Source organism: Macrotis lagotis, chromosome 4 (genome assembly GCF_037893015.1).
Source record: "Macrotis lagotis isolate mMagLag1 chromosome 4, bilby.v1.9.chrom.fasta, whole genome shotgun sequence".
NCBI classification, from domain to species: Eukaryota; Metazoa; Chordata; class Mammalia; order Peramelemorphia; family Peramelidae; genus Macrotis; species Macrotis lagotis.
Genome location: NC_133661.1, coordinates 141,093,012 through 141,112,223, shown reverse-complemented (window position 1 = coordinate 141,112,223; position 19,212 = coordinate 141,093,012). Strand labels below are relative to the sequence as shown.

General features: G+C 35.2%; 1 protein-coding gene across 2 annotated transcripts in view; it reads left to right on the top strand.

Annotated features, from left to right (window-relative positions):
* The window catches only part of ADAMTS17 (ADAM metallopeptidase with thrombospondin type 1 motif 17), a 511,869-nt gene that overhangs the window by 318,841 nt on the left and 173,816 nt on the right, over positions 1-19,212 (top strand). For both annotated transcript variants that reach the window (XM_074234214.1, XM_074234213.1), the window contains exons 13-14: positions 7,871-8,037; positions 18,708-18,835. In XM_074234214.1, the coding sequence (XP_074090315.1) occupies positions 7,871-8,037; positions 18,708-18,835 (295 nt within the window). The remainder of the gene's footprint in view (positions 1-7,870; positions 8,038-18,707; positions 18,836-19,212) is intronic.

Here is a 19,212-nt window from a genome sequence, read left to right as displayed (position 1 = left end):
GAAGGAACTGTCTACTTTTTTTATAAATTTAGTGGGGTCCAATATAGATTCACATTGAGGAAGCCTCTCTCATTGCAGCAACTAGAAGTCTTTTGAGTCAGAGTCAGAAATTGGCAAGTGTTAATCAGCCCTTCAATATAAATTGACTTTATTCCTATAAAAGCGATTTGCCCATTGCCTCTCCATTTGAAAATCATCTACTTTAAATCTTTCTGAAGGATATATTGCTAACTTATATATTGCTAACTTAATGAGGGGAATGATAGCCTTATACCATTTATCTCATCCTGAGCATCATTCAGTTCTATTTAACAAACATCTCATGTCTCACTGTTTGTGAGACACTTGCTAGGCTTCTGGGATACAAAAAAATGAAGATAAAATGTCCCTACTCTACACTATAGAGCTAACTCTCTACCTTTATATACCAAGATAAGTAATTAGAGTACAAAGTAATTTGAGGAAGGAAAGGAGACAAAATACTCTTACTGTGCCAAGTTGGCACAGAGAGATAACTGGAGAGGTCTATGAACATTGTGAACAATTCTGACCAGGAGCAGGTCATCTAGAGCTGACTAACATGAGAGGGAGGCAGGAAGACCAGGACAATGCCAGGATGTCCTGGACTTCCACACAGATGGAAACAGGCATGAGCTAGAAACTTTATTTCCCAATACCCAATTCTGGATCCCAGATCCAGATCAGGAACTTACACAATTCAAATCAGGGGAGAAAATGGATCAAACTTTGCCTTGGTTGTAACCACATAAGCACCGAAGGCTTATAGGTTCCTTTGCTGAATTGCTCCAGAGAATCTTTAGTAACACAATACTCAATAACTAGGGAAAGCAACATCAGGACCAGACTAGACCTTTCCTCTAGGAGTGCATAGTAATCAGCCTTAACCTCATTTCTGAAGACAGGAAGTAAGTTGGAAGAATGAACAAAAAGAACACCACTATAAAGAAGCAAGGATGGGGATACTCAAGACACAAACCCAGAAGAAGGAAATGACTCTAAGACATCTATAACTGAAACTTCTAGAAGATATGAAGTAAGAGTTAGAAAAAAATGGTTTAAAATACTTTTTAATAAATGAAATGGGAAGTGTAGTAGAGGAAACTATTAGAAAAGAAATGCAAGTTATGGACAATAGAATTAGAAAAATAATTAATAGCTTGGTACAAAAGCTTCAAAAACATGCCCAAATAACAAACTCCCTGAAAATTTGAATGGACCAAATAGAAACCAATGATTGGGAAGATTTTTTTTAAAAAAATGTTTAAAGTGTTTTAAAACGAAGTGGATAAAATGGGAGAAATTATAAGGTCTCACAAAGCAAAAATAACTTACCTAGAAACCATATGAGAAAAAAATTAAGAATCATTGAATTACCTAACCCCCCCCCAAAAAAAATCCTCAACACTATATTTCATTAAATTTAAAACAAAACAAAAACAAAAACACCCTGCACAGATCTCTTAGAAGCAGAGAGCAAAGTTAGGGGGGGGGGGGGAACCCACCAACCACCTTCTGAAACAAACTCCAAAAACTCCCAGTAATAACATAGCCCAGAGCTTCCCATTCAAAGAGAAAATACTGCAAGCAATCAAAAATAGAAAGAATTCCAGTACTATAGTTATAATCAGGATCACACAAACAATTTAACATCTATCATTCTAAAGTACAAAAGAGCTTAGAATATACTAATCTGGAGGTCAAAGGATATAGGCTTACAATAAAGACTAATTTACCCAGTAAAACTGAATGTAATCCTAAAGAGTATAAAATACATCTTTTTTGTTTTGTTTTGTTTTGTTTTGTTTTTGCAAGGCAATGTGGGCAAGTGACTCATCTAAGGTTGCACAACTAGGTAATTATACTGTCTGAGGTCAGATATGAACTCAGGTCCTCCTAACTCCAGGGTCGATGCTCTATCCACTGCACAACCTAGCTGTCCCACTAAAATGCATATTTAATGAAATAGAAGACTTTCAAATATTTTTTCTTTTTCTTTTTTGCAAGTCAGTGGGGTTAAGTGGCTTGCCCAAGGCCACACAGCTAGGCAATTATTAAGAATCTGAGGCCGGATTTGAACTCAGGTACTTCTGACTCCAGGGCCGGTACACTTTCCACTGTGCTACCTAGCCATCCCTCAAATATTTTTAATGGAAGGACCAGAGTTATATAGAAACTTGGAAGTTCAAACATATGAATTTAGAGGAACATAAAAAATCATATACAAACAATGATAAAGGACTATTCAAGGATTTACTTTTATTCATGTATGAGGACTTGTCATCTTCAAGGGGAATAGGGACAGTCTAATTAGACAAGGCCTAGGAATGGGTCTATTATGTTTAGACAATCTTAAATGAAGAATATGAAACTGGAGAAGAGGAATGCTGGAGAAAGAGGAGATAAGGGAGAAGAAGAATGGGGAAAATTACCTCACAGAAATGAAATGTGCAAGGAAGAGTTTATATAATGGAAGGAGGATGGTGGCACTTGAACCTTACTCATCTGATTTGGATAAGAGTGGGAAGAAGATATACACATAGGGCAGCTGGGTGGCAAAGTGGATAGAGCACTGGCCTTGGAGTCAGGAGGACCTGAGTTCAAATTCAGCTTCAAACACTTAATAATTACCTAGTTGTGTGACCTTGGGCAAGTCATTATCCCCATTGCCTTGCCAAAAAGAAAACAAGACATACACACATAAACACACCCACACACCCAGGGTTGGGCATTAAAATGCATTTAAACAAAGGTAGGAAGAAGTAGAAGGCATATAGATTAAGAGTGTGTAAAAAGAGTTATCTTTTTCTTTGGTTCTCAGTTCAGGGCAGAGTTAACTTTGAGGGAGAAAATGGATTTTTTGCTGATTTAAATACATATATATGCAATTATTTTTCAAAATTGAGCTGAACAGAATAAGAAGAACTGATAGCAACAAATGGAGATTTTTATACTTGGGTTCAAAAAATTAATTTCAAAAGTACAAGATGAGAGATATATGGCTAGGTAACTGTTTATCTGGAAAAGATCTGGGAGTTTCACTTGATTGCAAATTCAGTCAGCCATGAGACATGGCAACCCCAAAAGCTAACATGATCTTTAGCTGTACTGAAAGGCATGTCTTCCAGAAAAAGGGAATATGCTCCACCTCTTATCTCCATGCCTTTTCACTGCTTCTTGGAATGCTCTTTGGCCTCATTTTTGCCTTATTTCCTTTAAGACTCATTCCAGCAAAATTGCTATCTTCAAAATTATCAATGATCTGTTAATTGCCGAGTCCAACAATTTTATTCAATCTATGATTTTGACCTTTCAGCAGCCTTTCACACGATCATCATGGTCTTCTTGATAATTTATTCAACTTTTATTTCTTTCTTCTTCTCCTTACCAAACCTCTCCTCAGCCTCCTTTGCCAGATATTTGTCTAGAATCTAGCTCATGCCCACTAATGGTGGATGTAATATAAGGTTCTGTCCTGGGCCCCCTTCATGTTCCTATTTTGTTTAGTAATCTCTTCAGCTCCCAAGGATTGATCCTCTCTAACCTGATTTTTCTAAGAATTATTTGTCCAGTTGTAATCTCTCTCCTTACCTCCAGTCTCATATCTCCACTCTGTTCAGTTGTACCTGAAGTTGGATGTTCTGCAGACATTTTAAACTCAGTACGTCCAGAACTGAGCAAAATCAAAACCTTTCCTTTCAAAACTTCCCTCTCCTATTCTCCAACTGGGGATACCACCATTCTCCCAGGGATCCCAACCTAGAAGTCATTTTCAACTCCTCCTTCTCTCACACTCTCCCACAATTTTGAAACTGTTAAATTTATCTTTGTAGCATCTCTCATGCCTGCCTCTTCTTTTCTCTAATACTCCTACCATCCTAGTTCATGCCTTCATCACCTCATGCCTGGATTATTACAATACCATGCTGATTAGTCTTCCTGACTCAAGCCTCTCTCCATTCCACTCAGTCCTCCATTCAACTATCAAACTGATATCCCTAAAGTATAGTCTAACTTTGGTATCCCCCCCATCCCTACCCCATTTGATAAATACCAGATAAATATTATCACACCCAGGACCCAATATAAAATTCTCAGTCCCCTTCTTATTTTGACCCCTTCTTCTTTCCCAGCTTGCTCATGTCTTATTCACTCTACCCCCTCCTAATATTTTTGATGTCTAGTGACATTATTATGTCTTTGCAAGTCTTTGGACAAGAAACTATTTCTCTAAACATCAGATGTCTTAACCAGTTGTCTGTAATGCATGAAATATTCTCCCTCCTCTTCTTCATCCACTGACTTCCTTAGATTCCTTCCAATCCTAATTAAATTCTTACATCACAAGAAGCCTTTCCAGATTACTCTAAATGGTAATACCTTCTCTCTTTTGATTCTCTTCAGTTTATCTTATATCTATGGATCTGTATATCTCTTATATGTGGTTACTTTCATGGTGTTTTTCCCAATAGACTCCTTGAAAGCTGGGACTTTTATTTTTGACCTTTTTTATATCTGCAGCACTTATTAGCATCATGCCTTCTGACATCCAGTAGGTACATAATAAGTACTTTTTAACTCAGCTTAATCCCCACCTTCTTCCTGAAGTTGTTCTTGCTATTTGTGATCACCCTCTCAATACCTATTGTTTATATCATATTATTATGTGTATGCTGGTATAAGCATGACATCTTTCCTTATAATTTAAACTCCAAGTCAACAGCAGTCTATTTCATTCTTTGTTTTTTTTTAATTTTTGTGTCTTCAGGATTTAATACAGTGCCTGGAAAATTGTCAACATTTAATAATTGCTCAACGATTAATTTATCAATTGGGAAGTGATCATCCAGCTATTTTTTCTTTCTTCATAATAGTGTTTCTAGAGTGGTTATGTTCTCTTCTAGTGGCCATGGTTTAAGGAAATAGATGTTAGAGAATGTCCACAGGAGAGCAATCAGGACCAGGACAGTGGAGGGAATTGAATTCATTTTACATCAGGATCAGTTGAAGATCCTATAACTGCTTAGTCTGAAGGAGAGAAGATTTAAATGGAGATATCATATGTGCCTTTATGTAGCTGAAGGACTATTGTATGTATGAGGGATTGGTCTGAAAAACAATGAATAGGAATTACAAAGATGAAAACTTAAACTTCATGTAACGAAAATCTTCCTAACAATGATAGTTGCCCCAAGTAGAATGGGCTGCCTTGAGAGATGATTGAGTGCCATGTCCTTGAACATATCCAAGCAAAGTCTCAATGACCACTTTTCAGTCATATTATAATGGATATGTATTGGATTTTCATATATAGATTGAATTTTCATCTATGTATTGGACTCAATTGTCACTCAGGTAATGTCCTATTTTCCTGTGGTACTGAGAAGTTCCAGCAGAGTAGTAGCTTCAGAAGACTAATTGTAAAGGATTGAGAAGTGAGTATGACAGCTATAAAAACAAAAATAAAAAATTGTAATCAATGAGAGTAATCAACTTTGTTGTGGTAGTTGTGGCAGTCGTGGCAGATATCAGAAATGAGAGTTGGTGGGATCAAGGGCACACATAAAATGGTTGACCTGAACATCTCTTCCTCAAACACTGAAGAAGAGAAGATGCAAACAAGTGAGAATGTATCAAGATCCTGAGTTATAAAATAGTGGATTATGGCCTTGATTTTCTCAGTAGTCTGCTGAACAGAAGGAAAAAGAGGATTAGAATAGACATTATTGGCAGTTGGGTATTCAGGAAAGAATAAAAGGATTACTGCACAGCAAGGAAGACAATTGAGATCAGATAATATAGATTTGGAGAGGACCCAATAATATTTCATCTGGCAGCATTTAAATATATAGTTAGAATGAACTTTGGTAGAGATGATACTAGAAGAAAAGAGAGAGAGAACTCTCTACTAACAGTGGAAAGCAAGAAATAGGCTGACAGTTACTTCTGGAAGAGTGTGTGTGTGTGTGTGTGTGTGTGTGTGTGTGTGTGTGTGTGTTGGAACATGGGGCAATAGAGAAGGAAAATTGAACCCTTGAGAGGGTGATCAGGGATGAAATGTTTTCTGGAGAGTCAGTTTGGTGTTCGTGTAACAAGCTAGAATGAAAATGAGATGAAGATAACTGAGATGAAGAGAAATTTGTTCAATTCTTTGGGGTTTACTATAATCATTTATAAAATGAGGACTAGAGAGTCCAAAAGCATCTTCCAGTTTTGAGATCCTTTGATTCTGCTCATATATCAGTCTCTTGTGCTCCAGAAGTCAAGGTACTGCCATTTATTTAGTGGGGCCAAGTGGTAGTATGAGCTAAGAATATATGAAGAAATGAAAAACTTCTATAGAGTTCTCCTGGTAAACCCAAACCCATCACTGGAATCTTCCATTTTAACTACAAGTTCTTTGAGGATTGAAACTCTTTTCTTTGATTTTCTCACACACACACACACACACACACACACACACACACACACACACCCCAAGCATAGCACAAAGCAGGCATTCAGGAAATGTTGTTGACTATATTATATTTTAATCTTGATTTCTCATTGACATTATGCCCTCTATGTTCTGGTGTTCCCTAATTGAATAGAGGAGGAAAAATTGAACAAGTGTTCCCCATTTTCTGGAAGCCCCTTCTGGGCTCTGAGAATAATGCTACTCACACAAAGCAGAGAGAACAATTGAATGAATAAGCTTAATTTCTTATCCCTTTCATCCTAAAGAGATAACCATAGAAGGTTGGATTGGGAGAAACATAGGTTCATGTGCACCTCTGACACTAAGTTACAACAGGCAAGACACAATCCTTTTGAGTCTCAGTTTCCTCATCTGTAAAATGAGGATAGTAATATGAGGTAACTAGGTGGTGCAGTGAAAAGAGCAGAATCAGCAAAATGAGTTAAATTCTAACTTCATATATTCACTAATTATATAACCCTGGATAAGTGTCTTAACCTCTCTAAGTTAAGAGTCTAATAACAATGGCACCTGTTTCCAAGATGATAATAAGAATAAAATGAGATAATATTTTTAAAACACTATGCAAAATTTAAAGCTTTATGTATAGGTTTTTTGCTTTATTTTTTGCAAAGAAATGGGATTAAGTGACTTGCCCAAGGTCACACAGCTAGGTAATTATTAAGTGTCTGAGATTGCATTTGAATTCAGGTTCTCCTGACTCCAGGGCCAGTGCTCTATCCATTGTGCCATCTAGCTGCCCCTATAAATGCTAGTTAAAATAATTATATTATATTATTATTAATTATAAATATAGTTAAATTAATAATATATTTTTCCCCAGGGTATTGTGAGGTTCACATGAGATAATAAATATAAAGGGCTTTGAAACTTTTAAGTGCTATATAATTGTCAGATATTATTACTATTATTACAGATACATTAAGATTTTATATTTTACTCATTATCAAAGTAATCATCCTCCAGAATATAAATCTAAATAGGTCTATTTATTAGGCTTCATCTCCCAAATAACACTGAGTTATTGCCATTTTTTTAAATGGTAAAAATGGTCAAAATTTCAAGGTTTTAGTTATATCTAAAGGGTAGATTTTATGGATTGTACTGTATTGATATTCATCATGTTCTCTTTCCAAATGTCTTTGATTTACAGTTCTAAAATGCATTCTTCTGATGGCTTGCTTAAGCATGCAGTAAATATGCATCAGGGATTTCAGAGAAACAATACAGTCTGTAAGAACAGATGGATTGCCTTGGAGATTTTTTTTTCTGCCTCTCTGTCTCTTTCCCTTTTGGAAGGAAAGGAAAAATTTCATCTTCACCAGCTAATTTATGTGCCTCCAATTAATGACTGACCTGTTCTCTTCCTTTCAGCCCTGGGCCAGGAGGCACAAATTGCTGGGGAGCAAGTGTGGAGCATACTGTTTGTGAAAACTTACCCTGCCCTAAGGGAGTGCCTAGCTTCAGGGATCAACAGTGTCAGTCCCATGACCGACACAACTACAAGAAGAAGGGCCCTCTGACAGCTGTCATTATTGATGGTAAATAGATTAGCTTCACTTTCAGTGTGTAACTATCTCCTTACTTCCTTTCCTCCCACCCATTCCACCCTCCCTTCACCCACCACCACCACCCTATTCCCCCCAGCTTCTCTACTAAAGGTGAAAGAGAAACCTGCCCTGGATCAGTATGTGAAAATCAAGAATCATTGCCACCACTGTTTTATCATTAACCTGCATAAGGCATTGATTAGCTTGAGGGACTGATAGCATCTGATAGCTTTGTAGTTTTTTAAACCCATGTGTGTATAAATAGGAGCCTTCCCAAGTGCATCCTGCTCATCTTCCTATTCTGATCCAAATCACCAGATGGTATGACTTCTCTCTGAGTTGCATTAAGGAAAATTATACTCATGGTAACATTCCTCACATCCTTCTCTGTTCTTTCTCTTATTGTTTTGATATTTCTCTATCCTTTTAAAAAAAGGTCATACACACACACACACACACACACACACATACATACACATGCAAAATACGTTTGGGCTTAATTTAGCTTATTAGAAGAAATGGAGAAATTTTTGGAAATAATTTATAGATTAGGAAAGATAATTTTAAAACACATTCCCTTTCTATATATTCCATAGGTGTTGTCCTAAATTAGGAAAATCTCTCCCCTGAGTCTAATTTTAAGTTAAAATATTGACCCTCACTTTACCCATCTGTAAGATTAGGATGCTGGACCTAGGTCTTTTCCAATTCCAAGTCTATTATCCTATGAATTCCCAATGTTGAAGAAATCCCAGAAGTACATTTAAAAGCATAGCTTATATTCAATAGAGAGATGAGGAGAAAAGAAGACTTTAGTAAGGCTATCAACTGAAATTGTATCTTCTACTTAGCTGTAAATAAAACTTTGTGTAAGGGTAATATGAGCTGAAGAAAATCAAAACAGTTATGACTTCTAAAATTCCAGAAAAAAAGAGATAAACTTTATTTGACTGATGAAAGATGAGAGAACCTAAAGAATTAAAAGCCTAGTTTAAATCAGCACATAAACTATCTAGAAGGAAAATGGGGTATTCATCTGAGCCAAAGACTTGATTCCTCATTTATGATCAGCATTTAATTCTAATTCCTCAAAATAGAACCTCTGAGCTATATAGTCCCCATTATTTAAATTTTAATATCAATTGAGTACACCTAAGTGGGGAAATGATCAGGCAACATTTTGGGTCTAATGGACCTTGATAAGCAGCTTCTAATCCAGAAATATGACTTTTTTAGTTATGGATTGACTTGGAGGAGATAATGCAAAACTATTTCTGACATTCTAAATGGTAGCAGATGACTCAAAGCAATTCTACTGTGGCTTAGTTTAAAAGTACCAAGTAATTATCCAGTCACTTTATTTTAAAAAAATGAAAAGTACTTTTTTGTAGCTGGAATCTATGTTAAGTCTAGTTGCATTATCATATAACAGACTTTCAAAGTTGAAGAGCTTGCCGCCACCACCCAACCCCCATCCTTTTCCTTCAAACACATACAACCTTGTCAGAATGGAAGAGGTTGAGACAGGGTCTGGTAAAGAAAGGAATGCTTATAGCTTTAGGCACCAGCAGTCAAAAAATGAGACCTTACCTCTTTTCTGGCTGGCCATTAATCTGACACAGGAGGAGACAGGAAGACTTCCAGATGTCCCAGTAGAATCCAAACCTCTAATCAGCAGGGAGATAACAAATACTATAGCTGTCTTTTTTTGTTGTTGGTTTCTTTTTTTTTATTATTTTTTCTCTGCTCAATGACTGATTCTGATGAGAAACTGCATTGTTCCAGAATCTTCAGTAGGCTATGGCCCTTCAGATAAAGACTTTGGAGTCCCTTTTATGTCTGCTCCCATTTTGTTTCAGCAGAAAGTCATAGTGTAAGAGAGGCTAGCTAAGCTATTTCATAAAATGATAGACATATATATTAGTGGTTCTGCCCTTGGATGTTTGTTTCACTCACAAAATTCCCTTTTGCATTTGTTTTTAAATGTAGAAATCTTATCTAAATCTATGTTTTCCCATGCCTCTCTTTCCAAGTATAGGTTAGTTTTCTTCTTAACTTTATAACCCTTCTCATAAATTAAACTACTTAATTGCCTAATCATTACAACTTTGTCATTCTTATTCAGTCATTTTAGAAAGTTTACTGAAGGGAAATTTTTTGATAGTTACATAATCATTATCTTTTGCTTATTAGGTTCAATATTTGTTTTTGTCCACTTTTTTAATGACTTCTGATTGCTGATTACAATAAGAATTCCCACATTTTGCTCTGAAGGTCACTGTGAAATGATCCCTGTACTGTTAAATCATTCTTGATAATGATAATAAAGTTAAAGAGATTCTTATTTTGGAGGAAAAACTCTGAGAAATTTTCAAGGACAGCTTCCCCAGCCATTTTTTTGTGGTGTTATTATGGTTTCTTACATATTTGATTTTGCTTGAGTTTCAAAAGGAATCGGAGGTCAGCAATTTTTTTTTAAAAAAGAGTATTTGATGATTTAAGAAAACAAAATGATAAATGCTCAATTCAGAGAGTAACTTCATATTACAGAAATGAAACTCTGTTCTTCTTAAACTTCCACTTATAAAAAGGCACAGTTAGAGTGGAGCTCCTGATATGTGATGCCTGTGGTCTGACTCTTGACTTCATTGAAATCCATTATAACTGCCCTATTCATAGTGGCATTGCCATCACTGGTGAATTCCTTGGCTCCAGACACACACACACACACACACACAGAGAGAGAGAGAGAGAGAGAGAGAGAGAGAGAGAGAGAGAGAGACTATTTTTTTTCTTTCACCTTTAAAAAATTATTGCAGAAATAGGGTTTTCTAAAGCAAAGCATAGGACCACAAATTAATAACATCCACTCTCCTCAGGAAGACAAAAGTTTCCCTTAGAAAATAGTGCTAAATAAAAAAATATTCACATAGCAACTTTTTTATATAATCAGTCGCCAAAACAACTCAATTTCTCCTTTCCTTATTAAATCTTTCAAGAATTTAGTTCTCCTCCTTCTCCTCTTCTTCCTCATTCCTCTCTCTCTCTCTCTCTCTCTCTCTCTCTCTCTCTCTCTCTCTCTCTCTCTCTCTCTCTCATCTATCTATCTATCTCTCTCTCTCTCTCCAGTGACAATGAGAAATCATAGAGCTACCACTCAACAGTTATCATTCTTTCCACTGGAACTGGCCTAACTAGTTCCATAGGGGATATCCCCTACCCTTTGCCAACATCTTGCAAATAGACATTAAAACAAATTAAGAGAGACCTATCTTTGAAAATGAATTAATTTCAACCTCTGTTCCTAAGGCCATTTAACACAAGTAACATGCCAATCTGACTTCCTAAAAGAGAATTCCATAGCTACAAAAGGAAATTGAAGGCTTTGAAACTGTTTTATGTTAAGACTCAGCCCTACCTGGCTTCCATGAAAGATACTAATGAGAATATCATTTGAGGAGGAAATTGAATGAAAATAAGAATAAAAACAGAAAAAGAACTACATTGCCAATAACATACAGTCACCATATGTCAGGGTATCATTAGATGTGTAGCACATTTAGAGGATTTTAGAGAGATCTCATTTCTTCTGGGTTCCTTTCACAATATCACAAAATTTCAGTGTTGGAAGGGACCTCTGAGATCATTTAATTTATCTCATACCTGAAAAAAAAAAAGAATTCCATTCATAAAATGCCTAACAAATGGTTATCCAAGCTTTGCTTGAAGACCTCCTGTGGAAGAAAGGTCACCCTCTCCTGAGGCAGATCATTCTACTTAGAAATTCTCATTGGTAGAAAGATCTGAAATGAAACCTTAAATTTGGTTCCTTGTATTTTCCACTCATTTGTTGTTACTGTTACTGTTCCTAATCCCTTTTCTACATGATGACCCTTCAGATTCTAGAAATAGCTCATTTCCTTTACCCAATTCTCATTTGACATGAATTCAAGAACCTTCTCCATCCTTGTTAGGCTTCATTTGACAGTTTCACATTTATCATTTTTCTTCTAAATTGTGGCATTTAGAATTGAATACCATACTCTAGATATGATCTGACCTAGGGAGAGTATTGTGCGACTGACTTCTTTATTTCTAGGTGCCATTATTAGCTTTCTCAGCTGCAATCACTTTTGATTCACATTGAGCTTAGTTTGCCAAACCTTATATTAGTGAAGTTGATTTTTTAAATTCAAATAAGATATTATGTATTCCTATTAAATATCATTTTTATTTCATCCTTCTAATCTATCAGATATGTTTGAATCCTCACTTCATAATCTTAATAGCTAGCTATTGATCTTAATCTGAGTTCCTCTGCAACTTAGATAAACACACTGTCTATACCTTTATCTAAATCACTAATAAAAATATCATACTATATAGTACCAAAGAGAGCTACTCCATTGGAGACTTGAAAACCTCCAAGGTGACAATCATTAATGACTTTTATATGGATCTAATTTATACTATCACTTAATCAATATCTTTCTCTTTCCACATATATTTGTATTGAATATCAAATCATAATTTATATTTTATATTGAATAAAATACATTATATACTTTCATTTATATACATACATATAAAAATATAAGGTATGTATATATGTAAGCACACACCTATGTATGAAAAGGCAACATAATAACATGATGTAGGCATCATAGTGTAATAGGTAGATAGCCAGAAAATAAGTGAGGATATAGGCACAGGAGAGGGGCAAATGACAGGAGGTCTAGATCACTCAAGTGGATGACTAGATGAAATATGTTCTATTCTAGTAGCTTTAATGATTCAGTATTCTAGTCAGGGATATCAAACAGAAATAGAAATGAATCCCTGCCCATTGACTGCACATTGACTTAGAAAACTACAAATTAATATTATCTATACTATATGATATTTTACTTATTTTATTATAAATTTCCCAATTATATTTTTATCTAGTTCTGGGCTACACTCAAGAATCTTGAGGTTGTGAGTTTAATACCTCTGGTCTTGGTGATTTTGCCCTTGCCAATGAAGATAGCTAAAATCCAGAGCAAGAGTTCCAAAAGCCCATTGAATTAACTACCCCAGTATCAGGGGGGTATGATTTCTAGGGTTCCAGGAATTTAGATGGTGTGATACTATGTGGGAAAATTGGGTGGATGACTCTACATCACCCTTCCTTGGAAGAAAAGCAACTACTTATTCTTAGTATATACAGTTCCCTTAGTATATACATTCTCTTCAAGAGAAACCTACCATTTATTTTTATGGTTCCATTTGTTGAATTGTCCTTTTCCTTTCTTTCCTACTCTATGTGAACTTTTCCCACTATCCAACCTATTTCCTTAAAAAGTTCAGGTTTCCACTCTGACTCCTCAGATCCTTTTTCTTCTTGGTTTTCTCACTGAAGTTTTTTCAAGGTCAGTTTGAAATAGTTCTGCCAAAGTACAGCTCCATTCCAAGTTTGTATGCTCTTTTTAGGTGGTTACTCTTACTTGTCCAAACAGTTTTCCCCAAAAACTGTTTTCCCATTTCTGGGTGGGGGGGGGAGTAGAAATGGGACATAAAATATATTCCTCTTTTCTTGGCTTTTAGCCAAGTTCTTCTATTATAGGGGTAAACTTTGCAGGACACAATTCATAGTGTGAGTGGAAAGATCATTTTTCTGGGACAAGAAGCCTAGAATCTAATCTCAGCTCTTCAGCTAACTATGTGACTAACCTCTCTGTGTCTCAGTTCCTCAGGGAACTGGATTAAATGATCTCTTAAGTTTATTCCACCTCTAAAATTCTGTGCTTGGGGAACATGCTGTCAATCTACAGAAAAATATAGATGGAAAGTATTTACTTCAGGGTTCATCATGCCTGCTACTGCTTCATTCCAGGGAGGATTTAAACCCCCTTTCCCAGTTAATTTGGTTAAAAGGGATAATGTCATGCTCCTCAGACAGCTTACTAATAATAAAAAAAATGTAAAGTATGTTGTAAATCTCAAAGTAGAAAATAGAAGCTACCACTGCAATTGTTAAAAATAAAAAACTCAAATCATCATTTATCTGTACTTGACTTGGGTTATTCCACTTAAAAGAAAAACTAGCTCACCTAACTTCATTTAACTCTCTCTCTTAACAACATTAAACATCTTGAATTCCTAGAACATTGTTATTATCATGTTGTTATCATACTCATCTTTTATGCTAGAAGACTAGCTCCTTGTGGATGGACAGTATGCCTTCTTCAGCTTTGTCTTTCATAGTATATAAAACAAAGTAGGTACTCAATAAATATTTATTGGGGTTTTGAGTGAATGATTGATCATTTAAAAAATATTTATTAGTCATTGTTCCTTTAATTGTTCTCTAAATCACTTAACTGAGATAATAGGGCCCCTATTTTATTTCTCAAAAATAGATTCTCAAGATAAAACTTCTATTTTCTTACCATGTAAACAGCCTAACTGAGCATAAGCACTATTTGCTAACATCTCCATCTCCAAAGCCCAGTAAAGAAAGACGTTTATTGAATGATAGTAATAATAATAATAGTAGCAATTGCTGACATTTATAGAATACTTTAATATACCAATCAATTAACAAACATTTAAATGATACAGCACAGAAAGTCCTAGGCTTTGAGTCAAGAAGACCTACATTTAAATCCTTCAATCACTAGCTTTTTGATCCTGTGTAAGGAATTTAACTTCTCTGAGCCTTAGTTTTCTCATCTGTAAAATGAGGGGGGGAGGGGTTATACTCATAAACTTGTTAAGATTCTTCCTAGTTCTAATTCCATGCTCCTATGATCCTTTAATTTAATAAATACTAGTCCCCATATTGGATTCTGGGAATAAAAATACAAAGAATGAAATAACTCCTATTCACAAGGAGCTTATATTCTAATGAAAGGAGAAAACATATAAATACATGTAGAATAAATATAAAGAGAAATAAAAAAAAATACAAAATAGATAAATACATGGTAGTTTGGAAGGAAGGACATTAGGTTTTGGAGGCATTAGGAAAGTTTTTATGTAGAAGCTTGTATCTGTGTTGTCTCTTCAAGGAAGAATGACAACTCTAGGGGATAGAAGGAAGGATAAACTATTTCAGTATCATAGAGATGGTAGATGCACTACTGTATAGCATGGACAGATAGAATGCCAGTTTGGTAGAGCATAAAGACCAATTGAAACTATAAATTGTTTGGGGTCAAATTTTGTGGGTCCCACTTGATCCTGGAAACAAAAGGAAAGCTCCAGAGTTTGTTGACTTGGGGAGTCACATAGTCAAATCAGCACTTAAGGAAAATCATTTTAGCAGTAGTATGTAGGACTTTAGAATGGGAGGAGACAAGGTCAGAAGATCAATTAAGAGGCTCTTAGCAATATAAATGAGAGGTAGTGATGGTCTGAATTAAAATGTAGCTATATGAGACAAGAAAAGAAACTATTGTGAAGATAAAAATGATGAATGGCCACCTAATTAAATATGTAAGCTGAGGAATCAAGGAAAAAAATGTCAGTTTTTGTGAACCTAGGGGCCAGCCTTGGACAAAAATCATGAAGTTTGGAAAAGGGAAAGGTTTTGGTAGGGAATGAAGGTGAGGGGAGAAGGAAGGGCTTAATTCAATTTTGGGCATGCTGTGTTTGAAATGTCTGTAGGACATAGTTTACAATTGATCATTGGACAATTGGTAAAGTTCAGAGGAGAGACTAAGGATGGATATTTAAATCTATGTGACATCTACACTCAGAAAATAACTATATCCAAGGAAATTGATGAATTACCAAGAAAAAGAATGTGGACAAAGAAGAAGGCATGAATAGTATTGGGAAACACGCATATATAGGATGCATGAAAAGGATGATGTTCTAACAAAAGAACAAACAAAGAATAGTCATACAGAGTAGAGGAGAACCAGAAGAAAGTAGTAAAGAACTCTGAAGTAGATGCAACACGAATCTATATTTACATTTTACCTTAGAGAGGTACAGCGTTTGCTTCCTCCTGTAAAATTTTTATGAGAGGATACGTAGAGGACCTTCTTCTGGATATCTTGGTTTTGTTTCAGTACTAATGGAACACAGAATTATCCACTAATTATCCTTTATTCTATATGGTTGGGGCATATCATTTACTAGTTGTATATCTGCTTATATTCTTTATGCTACTTTTAATTTTAATTCTAAATGTAACAAACATCAAATAAAATGAGCATCTCCATATATTTTAGAACAAAAGAGGATTACATATGAAACTGCAATCCTCTTTATACTGAGCTTATTTTTCATATTAATCTATAATAAATTCAACATACAAATTTCAGCAATTTCCTCTTTGTCTAGGATTCCTTCTTGTCATATTTCTTTTTTTGTTGGGTGTAGAAGTGAGGAAAAGTTGGAAGCTTATCTCAATCCCATCTCTGTCTTCCACCCTATTCTGCCACTGGAAAGAAAAGAAAAGAAAAACAATACAATGCATATATAACAAGAATTTTGTTTTTCTTTTGAATGTATATTTTGAATGATTTTTTATATGTGTACATAAATTTATATGTATATATATTCAAAGAAAATAAAGTCCCACTTTGGCCATGTCCAAAACTGTATGTCCCATTTTGCATTTTGAGTCTGTCACCTCCAATAGAAGATGAGTAAGTTCTCTGGAGTTTTGCTTGGTCATTTCATTGATCAGAGTTCTTAAAAGTTGTTTTTCTTTATAATGTTGTTACTATGTAAATTAATCTCCTAGTTCCACAACCTTCATCATTCTTCCTATGATTCTCCAAAATACTCTCTTTTGTTGTTCCTTAAAGCATCAATAACATTTACATATCATGATTTGTTCAGCTTCTCCCCAGTTGCTTTATGTTCCCTTAATTTCTAGTTTTTAGTCATTACATATAGAGCTACTATGCATATTTTGTATATGAGTCCTTTTCTTCTTTAAAATTTGGAACTAGTGGTGGTATTTCTAGGTTACAGTATGATCAGTTTAATGACTTATTGGATGTGGTTCCAAACTGCTTTCAGGAATGACAGGACCAATTCAAGCACCTCCAACAACTATCCCTTTGCCAATATGAAAGGTATGAGATGAAACCTCAGAATTACTGAAGTTTTTCCTGGCCAATAAGCTACAATCAATTTACTCCCACCATATGACTCTTCTCATTTCTCTTTGTATGACCCACAATTTTGTATGTGGAAACATAAGTCTAGAAACAAAACAGTGTCAACAAACAGTACCAAGAGACAGAATCTAACATAATAAAATGTAATAAGGATCAATGTGAAGTTCTACCATTGCATTCAAAAAGGCAAGAGCTCAAGTAAAGAGTAAAGGAAAACTTAACAGAAGCTCATGCAAAAAAATTAATAAAAAAGTAAGGCATTTAGTTAACTATCTTCAAAATGTAATTATTATATGGCTACCAGAAAAAAACCTATTACAATTTTGAGTTTAGGAGATATCCCAAATATTCTACATAAGAAAGTTGTACCCATCAGATCATATCTGAAATGCTATATTCTAAGAGGTACATGGACTTGTAGAATATTCAAAATGAAAGTATTGAGGATAGTGAGAGGATTGAAATCCATGCTAGTGAAGAATGATCCAAAGAATTGTAAATGTTTAGACTGGACAAGATAAAACTTTTAAGAAACTATGATTACAGTCTTCAAACATTTGAGAACAAGACTAGATTTTTTTTGCATGTTTCCAGAGGTGGGCAAAGTTGCAGGGAAGTGGGTTTTTAGCTGTCAAAAAAATTGAAAGGATTGTCTTATTGAGTTTCCTATCATTGAAAATGCTCAAGTGGAGGTTAGATGATCAACTGTCTGGGACATTGTAGAGGGGATTCATATATCTTGTAAAAAAAAAAAAAACCTGGGTTAAATGACCTCGATACTTCCTCCCAAGGCTAGATTCTATTATTTCTCCCTTGGACTTTTATGTTTTATATGTTGCTTTACTTTGTTTACATTGTACCCTTATAAATGCAAGTAATTTCCCTTATAACTACTTAGTTAGTTGTTTACAAAAATACAAAGCAAGGAGATCATTCTACCAGATGAAATTTTGTTCCTGGATGTGTAGTTTTTACCCCATATCCTTTCTAGAAAAAATTCATTTATTGTTCTCTTGACTTCCCTTTCTGATCATCCTCGCTCCCTAAAAAGTAAGGCATAAAATTCCCCAAGGTAACATGCAGCACCACCCCCCTCCTCCCATACACACCATATACACCCATCTAAATGCATGTGAAACCTGGTCATTTTACCAATATATCACATTGTAAAACATTTCAGTACCTAAAAATGCTCTTAAAGAAAAAAGTAAATAATTTATGTCTATAAAGTAGGAAAAAAAGGTTTGGAAATAAAGGAGGGAGTCAAGTAACATAATTGCATTCTGCCTTTGTGGTTCTAACATTGTATTCAACTGAAGACAATTTGATTCCATTCCTTTCTTCTAAATGTTTAGGTATCAAAGATGTATATAAGTCTAATGGGTTATATTTTCCTAAAGAAAAAAAAAAAACAACTGGGCTCTTCCCATTTGACTTTTTGCTTGCCTAATATTATTTCCTTTTATAGTTGCTGTTCTTATTTTTTCATTCAGACATTTCATTTCTGTATAAATGTATATCTTAATTTTTCTCCATCAGATAAGCCTTGTGAACTCTACTGCTCTCCTCTGGGAAAGGAGTCTCCTGTGCTGTTAGCAGACAGGGTCCTTGATGGCACACCCTGTGGACCCTATGAGAATGACCTCTGTATACATGGCCGCTGCCAGGTATAGTACCCTTTCTTTCTTTTATTCATTTGTTGAGTAGTGTGCACAGAGGAAAATGGGGTGGCATAACGCAGTGGACAACTACTAAGCCTGCGGTCAGGTAGACCTGGCTTCAACTCCCACCTTCTACAATCGTTAGCTGTATGACCTGATCAAATTATTTTTCTTCCCTGACCTTCAAGCAACACTCAAAGACATCTTTTAAATTATAGTAAGATTGAAGCCTTTGTTGGTAAAAGGAATATATGTTTGTGTATGAATGTGTGTATAGAAAGAGAGAAAGATTTCATTATTAGCAGAACTAAAATATAAACCAGGGCTGCTTCTGGGGCTCACATTGATTTTCAGGTTAGAGAAGGCCCCTGAAGAGAGATTTT